The sequence below is a fragment of the Lathamus discolor genome, chromosome 18 (genome assembly GCF_037157495.1).
Source record: "Lathamus discolor isolate bLatDis1 chromosome 18, bLatDis1.hap1, whole genome shotgun sequence".
NCBI classification, from domain to species: domain Eukaryota; kingdom Metazoa; phylum Chordata; class Aves; order Psittaciformes; family Psittacidae; genus Lathamus; species Lathamus discolor.
The window spans coordinates 2,992,021-3,005,776 of NC_088901.1; the positions used below are offsets into that span (position 1 = coordinate 2,992,021).

Here is a 13,756-nt window from a genome sequence, read left to right on the forward strand (position 1 = left end):
TAGAGGCGGCTTTTAGCTCCTTTCATGTAGGTAATTACATCAGGAACGCTTGACCTGAGCTGGGTTTGGGCAAGGGGGTGTGAGGCTTGACGTCTGCTGGAACCTTCAGTGGCCCAGCTCCGAGTGCAGCGGTGTTAAAGCAGCCCTGGGTGGGGGGACTGATGCCTTGCAGCATCGCTGTAGCCAGGGCATTAATACAGCTGATGCATTACAGCATCTATCATGCTGTACGTGACCTTCGGGAGCTGATCCCTGCTTGGGGGCTGTCCCCTGATTGCGGCAGTGCTTTAGGGCTACTTTAGGGCCTTGTATTTTTGTATCTGCTCCCCAGAACCCCTTGGAGGTGGGTTTGTGGGCACTGCCAAACTGGAGGGCAGCTCTTTCTCTGCATTGAGGGTCTGCATTGGACAGATCGACTTTGATTCTCCTCCCTGCATCTGCATGAGCTCGGATGCTGAGCGCTGAGCACAGAGCAGCAGAGGGCAGATGCTGCCCCAGCCCTGAGCCACGCTGGGCTTTGAGGTGGTTTTCTCTGTGTTGATGCTGTGCTGGAGGTGCCTGTGTCTGATGTGGAGGTGAAACCTCTCCCGTATGGATCAGCCACGGCTGATCTGTGTCTGTGAGGAGCCTCACCAGGGGCTGCCAGATGGGATCGGCGCTGCTCAGGGATTTTCTCGGGTGCAGAGTGGAGGCTTTTAATAGCAAACGTGGTCATCGGTGTCATCACATCGCTTGAAACCCATCCCTTGCAAACACCGGCTGGCAGCTGGGATGGTGCTGAGTGGGAATTCCATTCCTGTCAGGTTTTTCTGCCTGGTTTTGAGTATAAATAAGGTTTAAACCTATTGTTGGTGATGCTGACGTGCCCCTGGGCTCGGGGTGCAGCTCCTCCTGGGGAGGCAGTCTCAGAAAGCCTTGCCTTTCTCAGGAAAGGCTCTTGCACCCACACAATGGTCAGATCCTTCCCGGTGTCCTGTGCTGACAGATCCTGTGCCTCGGTGGGTGCCAAGAGTCAGCCTTCTAGGAAAGGCAGCAGGGGCTGCTGTGGGTTTCCCTCGCTGCTGCTGCCAGCCTGTGGGTGCTTGGTGCTTTGTGAGAGGTGCTGGGGCAGTGTTTGGAGCTGCAGATGGCTCTTGTTGGGGTTGCAGCACTGCTTGATCCCATCAAAGCTGCGTTTCACTGGGAATACACAAGCTCTCTGAGCACAGGATTGATCTCTGCTGCTGGCCAGGCTTTTTCCTGGCGCTGCTGGTTTTATTTCATGGAATCCCAACCTGGTTTGTGTTGGAAGGGACCTTAAAGCTCACCCAGTTCCAACCCCTGCCACCGGCAGGGACACCTTTCACTAGAGCAGCTTGCTCCAAGCCCCTGTGTCCAACCTGGCCTTGAGCACTGCCAGGGATGGGGCAGCCACAGCTTCTCTGGGCACCCTGTGCCAGCGCCTCAGCACCCTCACAGGGAAGAACTTGTGCCTTAGATCCAACCTGAACTTCCCATTTCAGTTTGAGCCCATCACCCCTTGTCCCATCGCTACAGTCCCTGATGCAGAGCCCCTCTCCAGCATCCTTGTAACCCCCCCTTTAGACACTGGAAGCTGCTCCGAGGTCTCCACGCAGCTTCTCTTCTCCAGGCTGAACAGCCCCAGTGTTCCCAGCCTGGCTCCATACGGGAGGTGCTCCAGCCCCTGCTCATCCTCGTGGCCTCCTCTGGCCTTGCTCCAACAGCTCCATGTCCTTCTGATGCTGAGGACACCAGCACTGCACACAGTGCTGCAAGTGGGGTCTCAGGAGAGCAGAGCAGAGGGGCAGGACCCCCTCCTTCAACCTGCATCACGCTCCCGTTGATGCAGCCCAGGACATGGTGGGGTTGCGCTGACGCAGGGACAGGTTCCCTGTAGCAGTGGAATGTGCTGGCAGCAGCAGCCTGGCGCTGGCACTTTGCACCTTGCCTCCCTTGCAAACAGCCTGCAGAGCTCTCAGCTCTCTGGCCTCCTGCTCTGGCCGATAGGAGCCTGTTATCAGAGCTCAGCACTCCGTGGTGATCCCATCTCAGCACTGAGCCCCAAACCACTGGGCAGCGCCGGGCTGGGTGAAGCAGCTCATTTGCACGGGGTGCTTAATTCTGTGTGCTTTAATCTCTGTGACCATCTGTGTCCCTGCCTGCGCTGGGGAGAGGGAGCTCTTGGGATTTATTCCAGGAGGTGAACATGGAGAGCCCTGCTGATTCGGTGTGTGCTGGAAACTGCCCCGGGTCAAAGCAGGACGGCCTCATTAGCTGGGGGAGCAGTTGTTCCTGCGTCTTCAGGCAAGGGATGGATGTGTCAGCTCTATCCTGCAGGCACATCCCAAAAAACCATGGGGAGGGTGCAGGAATAAAAGGCACTTATGGAAAACAGAGGCCTCTGTGAGTGCTTTCCCAAACCCAGAGGGGCTGCGATGGGCTTGGCTGGCAGCTTGCAGGGCTGGGGTCCCTCTGAGGGAGGCTGCCTTGGTTTTGGGGAGGAAGTTAATGTGTGAAGCATCTCCTGGCCGCCCTGCAAGCCTTGCCCCTGGTTGTGGCAGCCTTTGGGGTATGAGCCAGTGCCATCAGCAGCTCCTGCAGCGTCTGCCCTGGTGGATGGCATGGCTGGAGCCCAGATCTGAGCTTTAGAAGCTGCTGCTGGGGCTGGGGTGCTCACACACAGCACCAAATCAGGGCACCAGTACCTATAGGTGGGCTGCAGCAGTTTGGCTGGAGAGGGCTGCTGCTGATGGAGAAGCTTTGTTGCAAGCAGTGCCTGAAGTCTTCCTTGTTTCAGGAAGAGCCTGAGGCTCTGCAGCTCATCCCAGAGCCCCAGCCAGGATGCTGCTGACCACAGACACGTGGCGCAGCAAAGGCAGCGCTTGCTGTGGGCTCTGTTGAGGAACGCCTGTCCCGTGGGGCAGCTGTGCCCCACCGAGGCCACTGCTGACACCCAGACCCAGAGGGAACGGTCCCTGCCCTGTAATTAAGCTCTCTCTTGCTCCTGTTTGCCTCACTAACGAGCAGTCTCGTGGATGTGCTCCTTGCAGCTCCTCTGTGGGATGGAGGTGTTTTCCCAGCCTTCAGCTGAAGGACTGAGGCTGCCTCTTGAAAGAGGAGCTGCTCTTCAGCTGCTGCCAGGCTCTTGGCATCAGTGGATGATAACACTTAAACAAGCAGCGCTGCAGCTGAATCACAGAATCAGCCAGGTTGGAAAAGCCCTTTAAGCTCACCCAGTCCAACCTTTCCTCAGCACTGCCAAGGCCACCACTGCCCCATGGCACTGAGGCCTCGTCTCCACGGTGTGTGAGCACTTGCAGGGCCGGTGCCTGCAGCCCTGCCCTGGGCAGCCTGTTCCAATGCTGAGCACCCTCTGGGGCAGGAATTGTTCCTCAGCTCCATCTAAACCTGCCCTGGTGCAGCTTGAGGCCGGTTCCTCTTGTCCCATCCCTTGCTCCTTGGGAGCAGAGCCCAGCCCCTCCTGGCTCCATCCTCCTGTCAGGCACTTGTAGGGAGCGATTAGGTTCCCCCCTGAGCCTTCTCTTCTCCAGATGGAACCCCCAGGTCCCTCACCCGTTCACATCAAATAAATCCTCAGCAGTTTGGGGTTTCAGTCCCAATGGAGATGACAGCGCTGGGTGCCAGCATCGCCGTGAGGCCACAGGCTTGTGCCCATCTCTCTGGTGTGGCTGTAGGGGATCTGGCACCCTGCTGGGCCCCCCCTGTGCACCACAAGCACTTGACTGTGTGCTCCAACCCAGTCATATCCCCCCGGGACCCTCGGTCGGGCTGTGGCGTGGGCTGAGGATGTGGCTGGGTTTCGGCCCCGGCGCGTTGCTGCCTTGCTGCGGCTCAGAGCCCCGCTGCTCTCTTGAATCTCTCCATTTAGTTAATGATCCTTTTGTGGAGAGGATTAGGGTTTAGAGGCCCCTGGCAGAGCGTTAATTCAATTAAGCCCCTGGGTGTTCTGTGGAGGTTTCCACTAGAGGGCTCAGCCGGAGCCCGGTGCCGCTGGGGCCGTGTCCGTCCTGCGCTGGAGTTTGCCCCGCAACTTATGTAAGGCTGGAGGAGCTGGGCACAGACGCAGCCTCGCACCGTGCTCCCTGCCCCTGAGCCCGGGGCTCCGCGGTGCCCATTCCCCTTCTGGGGCCGCAGCTCCGGCCGCCTGCGTCCCCGCGTTATCAGCAGGCGGTAACGTCAGGCGCGGGTGTTTTCCTTTCCCCCCTTGTTTTCCCTTCCTCCTGCCCCCGTCGGTGGTTGCGTTTCTCAGAAGTGGCTCAACGGGAACGCCTGGGTCCACCTCCTGTGCTGGGGAGAGTCCGGCGCTGAAGTTCGCTTGCAGCGCCCGGGTACGGTGCAACTGTGAGCAATGGGCTTTGTGGCTTAAAGGGGTTTCTGGAGGGGGTGCGGGGTTTTCCATGTTTCGCTGGGACTGGTCGTTAACCCATGTCTCTTCTCCTTTCTCTTCTATCCCCGGGATGGATTCTGGTGCCTCGCCTGCGTGGTTTGCCCGGCTGCCTCATCTCTGGGTAAGTACCTGCTCCATTAGATCAATGGGAGGAAAGAGCTGAACCGAATCACTTGCACTTAACTAATGAACTCATCTAGTTATTCTGTCTCAAACTCTGGAGCACTGATTGCTGTCAGGCAGCAGGATTTATCCTCTGTGTGTGTGAAGAGTTTGGATACTGAGAAGCCATTAATATAGCAGCTCCTAGGCTGAGTTTGCAACATGAAGAAGCCCCAGCAGTATTTTTTTGTGCCAGTGTGGGCTGCAGGGCACTGACCTGATGCTGAAAACTCACTGTGTGCCTGCAGGGGAGCAAGTGGAAGTGGGAACGGGTTTGGTAGTTCAAGGAGTGCTCCCTGTTCCTGCCCAGATGCCTCCTGACAGCAGCTGATGGTAAATCAGTGCCGTGGTTGTGTAAGGGACCCTCTGCACAGCCCTGGGCTGGATTCCCCTTTGCAGATGTGCTCGGCTTTGCAGGGCACGGAGAGGAGCTTGAGGCTGTTCTGGCAGGAGAGGAGGGGAAGTGCGTGTGGAGGTTGCAGAGGTAATGTCAGGCACTGATGTTCCCAGCCTGGGTTCACAGAGATCCTGCTCCGCGCAGGGGGAAATCATCCCAGTGGGGTGGATTCTTGTGGTTTCCCTTGCCGAGGTTTGGTGCCTGCCCCTGAGCCCGGCTGCGAGGTGTGGTTTGTGTGTTAAAGCCTCTCAAAACACAGTGTGTGTGCTCAGGGTGGAGAGCAGGAGGGGTCTGCTCGGTGAAGCCGGTTCTCTGGGTGCAGCAGTGCCTTTGCACTGAGCTTGCTATCAAAGTTCAGGAGTCCTGCTCAGCTTTCCCCTTTCCTTACCATCACCCTTCCCCAGTAACATCCTCTCCTCTCCCAGTAACAGAAAGGACTAAGTGTATTTAGAGCAGCTCTACTTTGTGCCCAAGCATTGATGTACCAAGTCCTTGATGAAAGACTTGAAGGGAAAGCAGAGGAAGGTGCTGGGAGCAGACTGCCTTATCCTTAAACTCAGTATTGTTACGCGTAATAACATGTACGTCCTCAGAGGGGAGGGATGAACTGAATCCAAGCACAAACCTGTTGCTCTCACACAGAAGTCAGCAGAGCACTGTATTTGGAAGCTGAGCAGCTGTCTCCTAAATGAGCTGTTCTTTGCTACCACATCTCCAAAAGAAGGATCCTCAATTAACTGCAGAGCCTGCCTTGAGCAGAGGTGCTGAGCTCCAACCCCACCAAACACCCAGCAGTCATTTGGATGCAGGATAAACCTCCTCCACACAGAAGGTGTAGCTGCAAGACATGCAGGCTGGCTGGGATGTTACTCCAGATAGTAGCTCCCAGTACTCCAGAGCTCCACAAGTGCTCACTCGGGTGACTGCTGCAGTGGGTTAGCAGGAGGCATGCTTTGACCAGGTCACTGGCTGGTGCTCTTTCTCCTTCATGCCTGAGCCAGCCTTCAGGCACCCATCTGGTGGTCACTGTGTGACAAGTCGCTGCTCAAGGGTGGATTTCCTCCTTGGGGAATGCTGGTAACCCGAACAGCCCCTGGCTTGCTTTCCTCAGAGCAGTGTTGCCATGACTTCTGTCTGTGTGAGCAGTCTGTTGGCTTTCATGTGCTGCACAGATGGTACAGAGCTGCACTCCAAGGGTCCTGCTTACGAGAGGCTTTTGGGGGTTTGACCCTGATATGAGATGGAATTTGCTGCTTGCTGAATACTTGGTATTAATCTTCGTCAGCAAACAAGGAAGCGAAGTGGTGCTTTGTTAGTGATGGCACAGATAAAGGTGCTGTGGTACAGTTTCACTGGATCAGGGGCGGCCCCGACCTTCACTCAGCAGTGAATACAACAGGCTCAGGTTGCTTTTCCACCTCTAAGCCTGGCTTATGTCTTAGGTAAACATAAAATGCGTACGAGCTGTAGTAAGTGAATCTCCTCCCCTGGCCTGATAAGTGTTGGGCATCAGTCCTAAAAGGAACACACCAGCAGCTTCCATGGAGGGAAGCTCAGGGCAGGAGCAGTGAAGGGAAATGGCACATGGAGCCTGTGATGTTTGAGTTGAGCTCTTGACCTTCAAGTTAAGATTCACATGTGCTTCCTTTATCTGAAGCCTGTCCAGAAAGTAAGTGTGGTATGTCTAGAAATGGGCTGCTGCTGGGCAGGGTCTGGCTGTACATTGGCTCTGGTGATGCTGAGAGCCACGTGTTGTGGTCTTGAAGTTTACCTGTGCATGAACATGTTTCTTTCTATCCCTTATATCATGGGACACCTTGAGAAGGGCATTGCTCCATGGGGCTGTTGAACCGCTATTGTGTGTGAGCTCAGATCTCCCCTTAACTCCTATTTACCTATAGCTGAAAGAGGAAGAACAAAGATCTGCTTCTCCACCTTACAGTGAGAGTTTTGGCTTTGAACCTCTCCTCTTGGTTGACAGCAACTGAACAAGAGCAGCTCGTGCCCAGGCAGCCAAGAAGCCACCAGCATCCTGGCCTGTATCAGCACTGGTGCTGCTGCAGGACCAGGGCGGTGGTCGTGCCCCTGCACTGGGCACTGGTGAGACCGCACCTCGAATCCTGCGGTCAGCTCTGTGCCCTTCACTACAAGAGACATTGAGGTGCTGGAGCAGGGCCAGAGAGGGGCAATGGAGCTGGTGCAGGGCCTGGAGCACAAGTGTGATGGGGAACGGGTGAGGGACCTGGGGGGTTCAGTCTGGAGCAGAGAAGGCTCAGGGGGGACCTGATCGCTCCCTACAAGTGCCTGACAGGAGGATGGAGCCAGGAGGGGCTGGGCTCTGCTCCCAAGGAACAAGGGATGGGACAAGAGGAACCGGCCTCAAGCTGCCCCAGGGCAGGTTTAGATGGAGCTGAGGAACGATTCCTTCCCCAAAGGGTGCTCAGGCATTGGAACAGGCTGCCCAGGGCAGGGCTGCAGGCACTGTCCCCAGAGATATTTAAAAGACGTGTAAATGTGCTGCTCAGTGCCATGGGTTAGTGGTGGCCTTGGCAGTGCTGGGTTAATGGTTGGACTGGATGATCTTAAAGGTCTTTTCCAACCTAAATGATTCTATGATTCTATGGGAATGCAGCCCAGGGAATCTCTTTGGCTTGTCCCACCCCTTGAGAAGAGACCATCAGGATCCAGTGCGGTGTCAAGTTCTAAGGCTGGCGTAGTTCAGTGGTTTCACTTCAGCGCTTTGTAAGGCAGTGAAATAGTTCTTATTGTGGGGTTTGAAATAGCAGTGCTGCCTTCTGAATTACCATCTAATTAATGAAAGCAAAGACTCAAAGGCAAGTGAGCTTTCTGCAGCTCTTGTTGCATAAGAAAAGCTGTTTTAGTTGACCTAAAAACCGACATTGAAAACCAGCCTGAGCAGAGATGCTTCCCTCCCAGCTCTGCGGGCAGTTGGGAGCAGTTGCTACTGTTCTTGGAGAGCCATTCATGTGGTGGCAGCTGCAAGCCCTCTTCAAAACAGTTCCTCCTTTGAGACTTGCTTCCCTTTCGCTTGCTGGTTGGAGGAACCCTGCTGTGGAGACAAATAATTAGAAATAAAAGATGGCAGCTTAATGACGATCAGCTTCTTTCTGATGCAGGCTGTGGTGAGCGCAGGGGTAGGAGCTGCCTAGTGCACATCTCAGAGCTGTTGCTGTGTGCATCGTGTTGATGCGCGGCCTCTGTGGACCTGCAGAACTCACTGAACTATCAGAGTTATGTTCTTTCACTCAGTAACAAACCTTTTTGAGTGGGGATGACTCTCGGCAGTTAACTGACAATGGCAACAGTGCAGCTGAAGCATTCCTGCCCTCTCCTCCTTGTCTCTTCATCCATACTTAGAGCTTTCCTCTACAACTTCTGGTTTCCCTCCCCTTCCCTAGTACTTGGATTCTGCCCCTAAATCTGAACTGCTCTGGGTTTTCTTTATAAAATGAGCATGGAAAGCTATGACTTTAAACAAAGCCTCAAAAATGCCTTATTTTTTAAAGCTCTGGGAGAACCGGCAGCAATGTGCTGCTCTCCTCGGGGATTTTGTCCTATTGATATTAATCTTTTTGAAGCTGGTATCCATGACTGCCAGTTCCAGAGGTTAATACACTGCCTTTCAACCAAGCTGGGAAGTCGTCTTTTTCAATATGGGATATGGAAATGTGCAGCAATTAATCACTGTGCACCTGCAGGAGCGCCTGTGGCAGGCTGGGGCTGTGTTAGCTGCTGGGATCATCGGTAGAAAGGACTCGTGGTGATGAGTCTGATCCAGGCAGTGGCTTAAGACAAACCCTGCAAGGGCCAAGGAGGTAGCAGATGGGGAAAGCAGCATGGAACAAGGTAGCGCAGTGCTTCAGCTCTTATTTGTGGAAGGAATAAGCCTGTGCTCTGTTTAGAAGTTGTATTTGCTCTCCGTAACTAAAGTCCTTATTAAATAAATATTAGGTCTTGCCAGGTCTAGCCTGCACTCAGGAACTGCTCTCAGTTTAGTGCTGGGTTCAAAGCCTGGGTGAATTTGCTGCCCAGCCTTTGTATTACTAGTAATGAGTTAGGACAGACCTGTGGGCTGTCTGCCATGGACCCAGCTCTAACTTCGTGCTAGGTACACATCAGTCCTAAATAAACCTGGAACTTCTTGAAACTTCCCTTCCCTGAACCAGAGTATTTTATCAGGACAAGGGGTGATGGGTTTAAACTAGGTTCAGGATTGATACAAGGAAGAAGCTCTTCCCTGTGAGGGTGCTGAGGCGCTGGCACAGGGTGCCCAGAGAAGCTGTGGCTGCCCCATCCCTGGCAGTGCTCAAGGCCAGGTTGGACACAGGGGCTTGGAGCAAGCTGCTCCAGTGGAAGGGGTCCCTGCCCGTGGCAGGGGTTGGACCTGGATGAGCTTTAAGGTCCCTTCAACCCAAACCAGGCTGGGATTCTGTGATTTTATGATTTTGAAGCTGAGGGATGCTCTTCACCCAAATGAAGAGTGTGACAGTGGGGAGTCAGAGCTGTGCTCAGGCAGCCCCTGAGAAAGCTTCACCCAATTGGTGCCGTTCTGGGGAGAAGCTTCAGTTCAAACCCCACCTCCCCGGTGTTATTTAAGTAGACATGAGCCTCTGCTCGCTGCACTTTGACTTCTAATCCGTTCAAGGGGTAAACGAGCCTCTGACACCCTGTTTGTGGTGTGGCTCTGCTGCCTCCCTGCCTCAGGTCCGGTCCCTAGGTGGCACTAACTGTTGGGTTTGGGTCTGTTTCAACAAAGGCTGCGGAGCGGAGCTTGGCGCCTGCTGAAGTGACAGATGCAGCCCAAGCCAAGCTTGCTGCTCAGGGTTGGTTCAGGAGGCTGGCACAACGGCTGAACTTCCTCCTGCTGCCCGAACAGAGAGGTTTCCAGCAGTGTCTCCTGGAATTTAAGGGATGGGGAGTCGAGCCTGCTCCTCTAGTTTTAGTTGTGTCCTCACTAAGACTTCCCCTCAATTCCTAGGGAATGGAAAACCAGTAAACTCTTGAAATGAGGGAGAGCTCAGAGGTCAGTGTGCTGGTGGTGCCTCTTGCCATGGATCAGTCCTTTTCGTGGGCTGTTTCTGGAGCTCAGGCTTGTGGCTTTTCCTGAGCCTCTGCTGCTTGTCTTCACATCATTGCCTGTAATCTATTCTCCAGGCCTTTTAAAGCACTCTCTCAGTCCTTGAAGTGCAGCCACTCATGTGTTTAATATCTCCTACCCATACTTAAGGGGAAAAATATTTCTCTCTCAATGTAGAAACATTCAGTGGGAAAACTCAATCCTGCAATCTGAAGCTGACCTCCTCTAGTCTTTAAATGGTGCATCTTGGCAGCAGTGTGCTTCACGTGCTGTCTCTAAGCCCTGGAATAACGCTGACTTTCCAGGGAGCTGTTCTTCCCTGCACTGGCACGCAGCCTGGAGGGAGCTGATGCTCCTCTTCATCTAGTTGATTCTTCCTCTTGGAGCTTGTATCTGCTGCAAGACACAGACTGAAGTGAGCATCAACCTCACAGAAACTGATGAAACCCACAGTGGGAGCTTTTCCCATCAATGAACGAGATTTTGGGTGGGATAGGAATTCCCTGGTGTACTGGCTTAGCTGTCTGGCTGTCCCCTCTGCCTTGCCCATCTCCCCAAATGGCTTCTGCATAAGCCAGCCCAGGACAAAAAGAGGTAGCGGCTCCAAAACTGGATTCTGCTGCCCATGGGAAAAAATACGAGGTTTTGGTTTGGCAACACTGGCCTTCAAAAGGCCATGTTAAAACAACCAACAAAGGAAAACACTCCAGTAGGAAACCACACTGGAAAGGAGAGAAGAAGCTGCTTGGATTTAGGAAAACTTGAGACGAACTGCTCTGTTCTGGGGAGACCCCCCTGCAGTCCTGATCCAGCTCTGGGGCAGCAGCACAAGAGGGACGTGGAGCTGCTGGAGTGAGGCCAGAGGAGGCCATGGAGATGCTGCGAGGGCTGGAGCAGCTCTGCCCTGGAGCCAGGCTGAGAGAGCTGGGCTGGGGCAGCCTGGAGAAGAGAAGGCTCCTGAAGGGGAGACCTTAGAGCAGCTCCAGTGCTTAAAGGGGCTGCAGGAAACCTGGAGAGGGGCTTGGGACAAGGGCCTGTAGGGACAGGCCAAGGGGAATGGCTTGAACCTGCCCGAGGGGAGACTGAGCTGAGCTCTTAGGCAGAAGCTCTTCCCTGTGAGGGTGCTGAGGCACTGGCACAGGGTGCCCAGAGAAGCTGTGGCTGCCCCATCCCTGGCAGTGCTCAAGGCCAGGTTGGACACAGGGGCTTGGAGCAAGCTGCTCCAGTGGAAGGGGTCCCTGCCCGTGGCAGGGGTTGGAGCTGGATGAGCTTTAAGGTCTCTTCCAACCCAAACCTTTCCATGATTCTATGATGCCAAGTGGGATTACAGTAACAAAATCACTTAGTCTCTTCAATTATGGAGAGTGTTGCTTGGCCCTTTAATAACTCACTCAACAATGAATTGATTGTTGGTTTTGGAGAGGTCTGTGATGGGCTGGACTAGATTTAATCTTTGTTAAATACTTGATATGGAGCCAGGTGTGTGTAGATGTCCCAGGCTGCCTTTGCCGTGTGCCCACATGTTGTAGCGAAGCAGTGCAGCATGTTCTAGCTCTTCATGAAAATGTCTGGAGTTTGCAATTCCTCCTGTCAGAGGCTTTTCCTGGCCATGGATCCTGCTGTGCCTGCTGCTTTGTGTGCTCAGTGGAGGGGTGAGCATGGGAGAAACCCAGTGTGAGCTGAAGCATCCCTTCCAGGTAAATCATTTACCTGCAGTATCTTTGTTCCCCATCACTGGGTTACAGTAAAAGGAAACTCGTGAAGGTGAAGGGAGATTTCCTTTAGACCTCATCCCGGCCTTTTGCTCTCAGCCAGAGCACTGCTGATGGTGAGAGGAGATCTTGGAAGAGGAGCCAAGGGCAGAGGGCCAGTAACTGGTGAAACAGAGCCACCTGCTCTCCTCCCACCTTGTTTGCTCTTCTGAAATGGCTGCTGCTGCTCTGCAGACCTTTGCTTGCTGAAAACTGGCACTTAAACTGGATGTAGTGTGTGCACACGTGTGGTGGAGACACAGCCGGCTTAGTGAGAGCAGTGGTGGGTAAAGGATTCCCTTGGGCAGCTGCATTTCTTTGTTTTCCTACATCTTGGCGTAACCCTGAGTATTTCTCCTCACCTTAAATCCTGCTTGCTTTGGGGGAGGGAGAGATGGTGCCAGTGCAACGCATAATTCCTTTGTTTGGATTGGGAATTCCTCACGGAGAGGAGACTCTGTGGCATTTATTATAGCACCAGGAATGCTCCAGGCACAGCGTTCTCCAGCACTGGTGTAAACTGGGAGTCCTGTTTTACCACAGGTCCTAACAGTAACGCATCCCTCAGGGGCCTGTGGAGCGCTGGATCACCTTACAAAGGATTTCTTTAATGAAGAACGTACTTGAGCTGGATTTAATCTACTGTCTCGATGCTCTTAAGATGCTACTGCGTGTACTTGTGAGCTGCTTGCATGTTAAACAGGCACAGGGTAGGGTTTGGCATCGTATTCTGTTGTGACCCAGCTGATGCACTGAGTGAGCCCATCGGGATCCAAGTAGGCTGTCAGCTTGCAGGGAACAGCTTCTGCCTTGGAGACCACAAACACATGCCTAAAATGAATATAATTCCTCTCCTTATTCCTATATCCAGCAGCCGAATACCAAGAAATCCTGACTTATTAAAATAATTCTCAGTCTCTAATTGACTCCTATAAAGCGACTTAAACCCAGCTAGGGCTGGGAGACTTCTTTAAATATTTGCAATCCGGGCTTGGCACTGGGTAACTGTTCTTATAGTGAGGAATTTAAGACATTTCCATTACTTCCTATGGGATTTCAGAGGTCAGTTTGGGGCTGGGGAGGAAGGAAAAGGTTAGAAGCGAAGCTGCTGGTTTGCAGCAGAAGCGTGGTGATAGTGGTGGTGTTTCCATATGCACAAGAGTGATTTTTTGGGGTGGTTTTTCTTCCTTTTTTCTGCTCCTTACAAAAGCATTGCTTTTGGGCTTGGTTCAAATCCCCTGCCCCAGGAGAACATTTTCAAGGCATTCTTTTTGCGGCGTGTGCTGCTTTTTGTATCCAATGACTCCACTGCTCTGAAGTTCTTCTGCCATTCAAGCTCCTGGCCTTTTGCTTGGGATCTGAAGAGGTAACGGCGTATTTTGCCCTCGTGCACAGCATGTGTGGCAGCTTGCACCAGTGCTCCCTGTGGAGAAATGCCTCACCTGGGACACGACAGCTCCAAACAGGAGCTGCTGCTCTGTGCACTCAGATGGTGGCAGATGGAGTTGGGGATCATCTGGGGAGCTGAGCATGGGGGATGACGTACTGCGTGGGGTTAAGTCACTGCTTGGATGCGAAGTTTGTGTTGCCCTGGTCTCTCATCCATGTAATCTCCCCTCTGCCTGTTGTGGTGAAGCAGTGTGGCTTTGTTTCCTTGCTTTTCTTAACTGCAAGAAGCTGTTGGCAACCCCTCGCAACCAAAAATCATGGTTTTCTCCTTAAAGCCCTCTGGACTCATGTTTCTCTTCTGGCACAGTGCGTTTGCAGGGTGAGCAGTAGCAAAGGCAGCAGTTGGGGTTGTGGGGCAGCACCAAGGGTCTCAGCCTCCTCCATTCACAGCCAGGGCTATTATAAGGTGTTCATTTAATGCTGTGGGGAGTGAAGTCAGAGCCTCAGGGGAACTGTTTGTCCCTGGTGTTAGCAGCTACTTGGGGCCACCA

At 53.5% G+C, this 13,756-nt stretch overlaps 1 protein-coding gene across 1 annotated transcript in view; it reads left to right on the forward strand.

Moving 5' to 3' along the window:
- Positions 1-4,438: 4,438 nt before the first annotated feature.
- Positions 4,439-13,756, forward strand: part of EPB41 (erythrocyte membrane protein band 4.1) — an 81,227-nt gene continuing 71,909 nt past the window's right edge. The window contains exon 1 of the mRNA XM_065697875.1: positions 4,439-4,529. Coding sequence (XP_065553947.1) covers positions 4,447-4,529 — 83 coding nt within the window. The 5' untranslated portion in view covers positions 4,439-4,446. The remainder of the gene's footprint in view (positions 4,530-13,756) is intronic.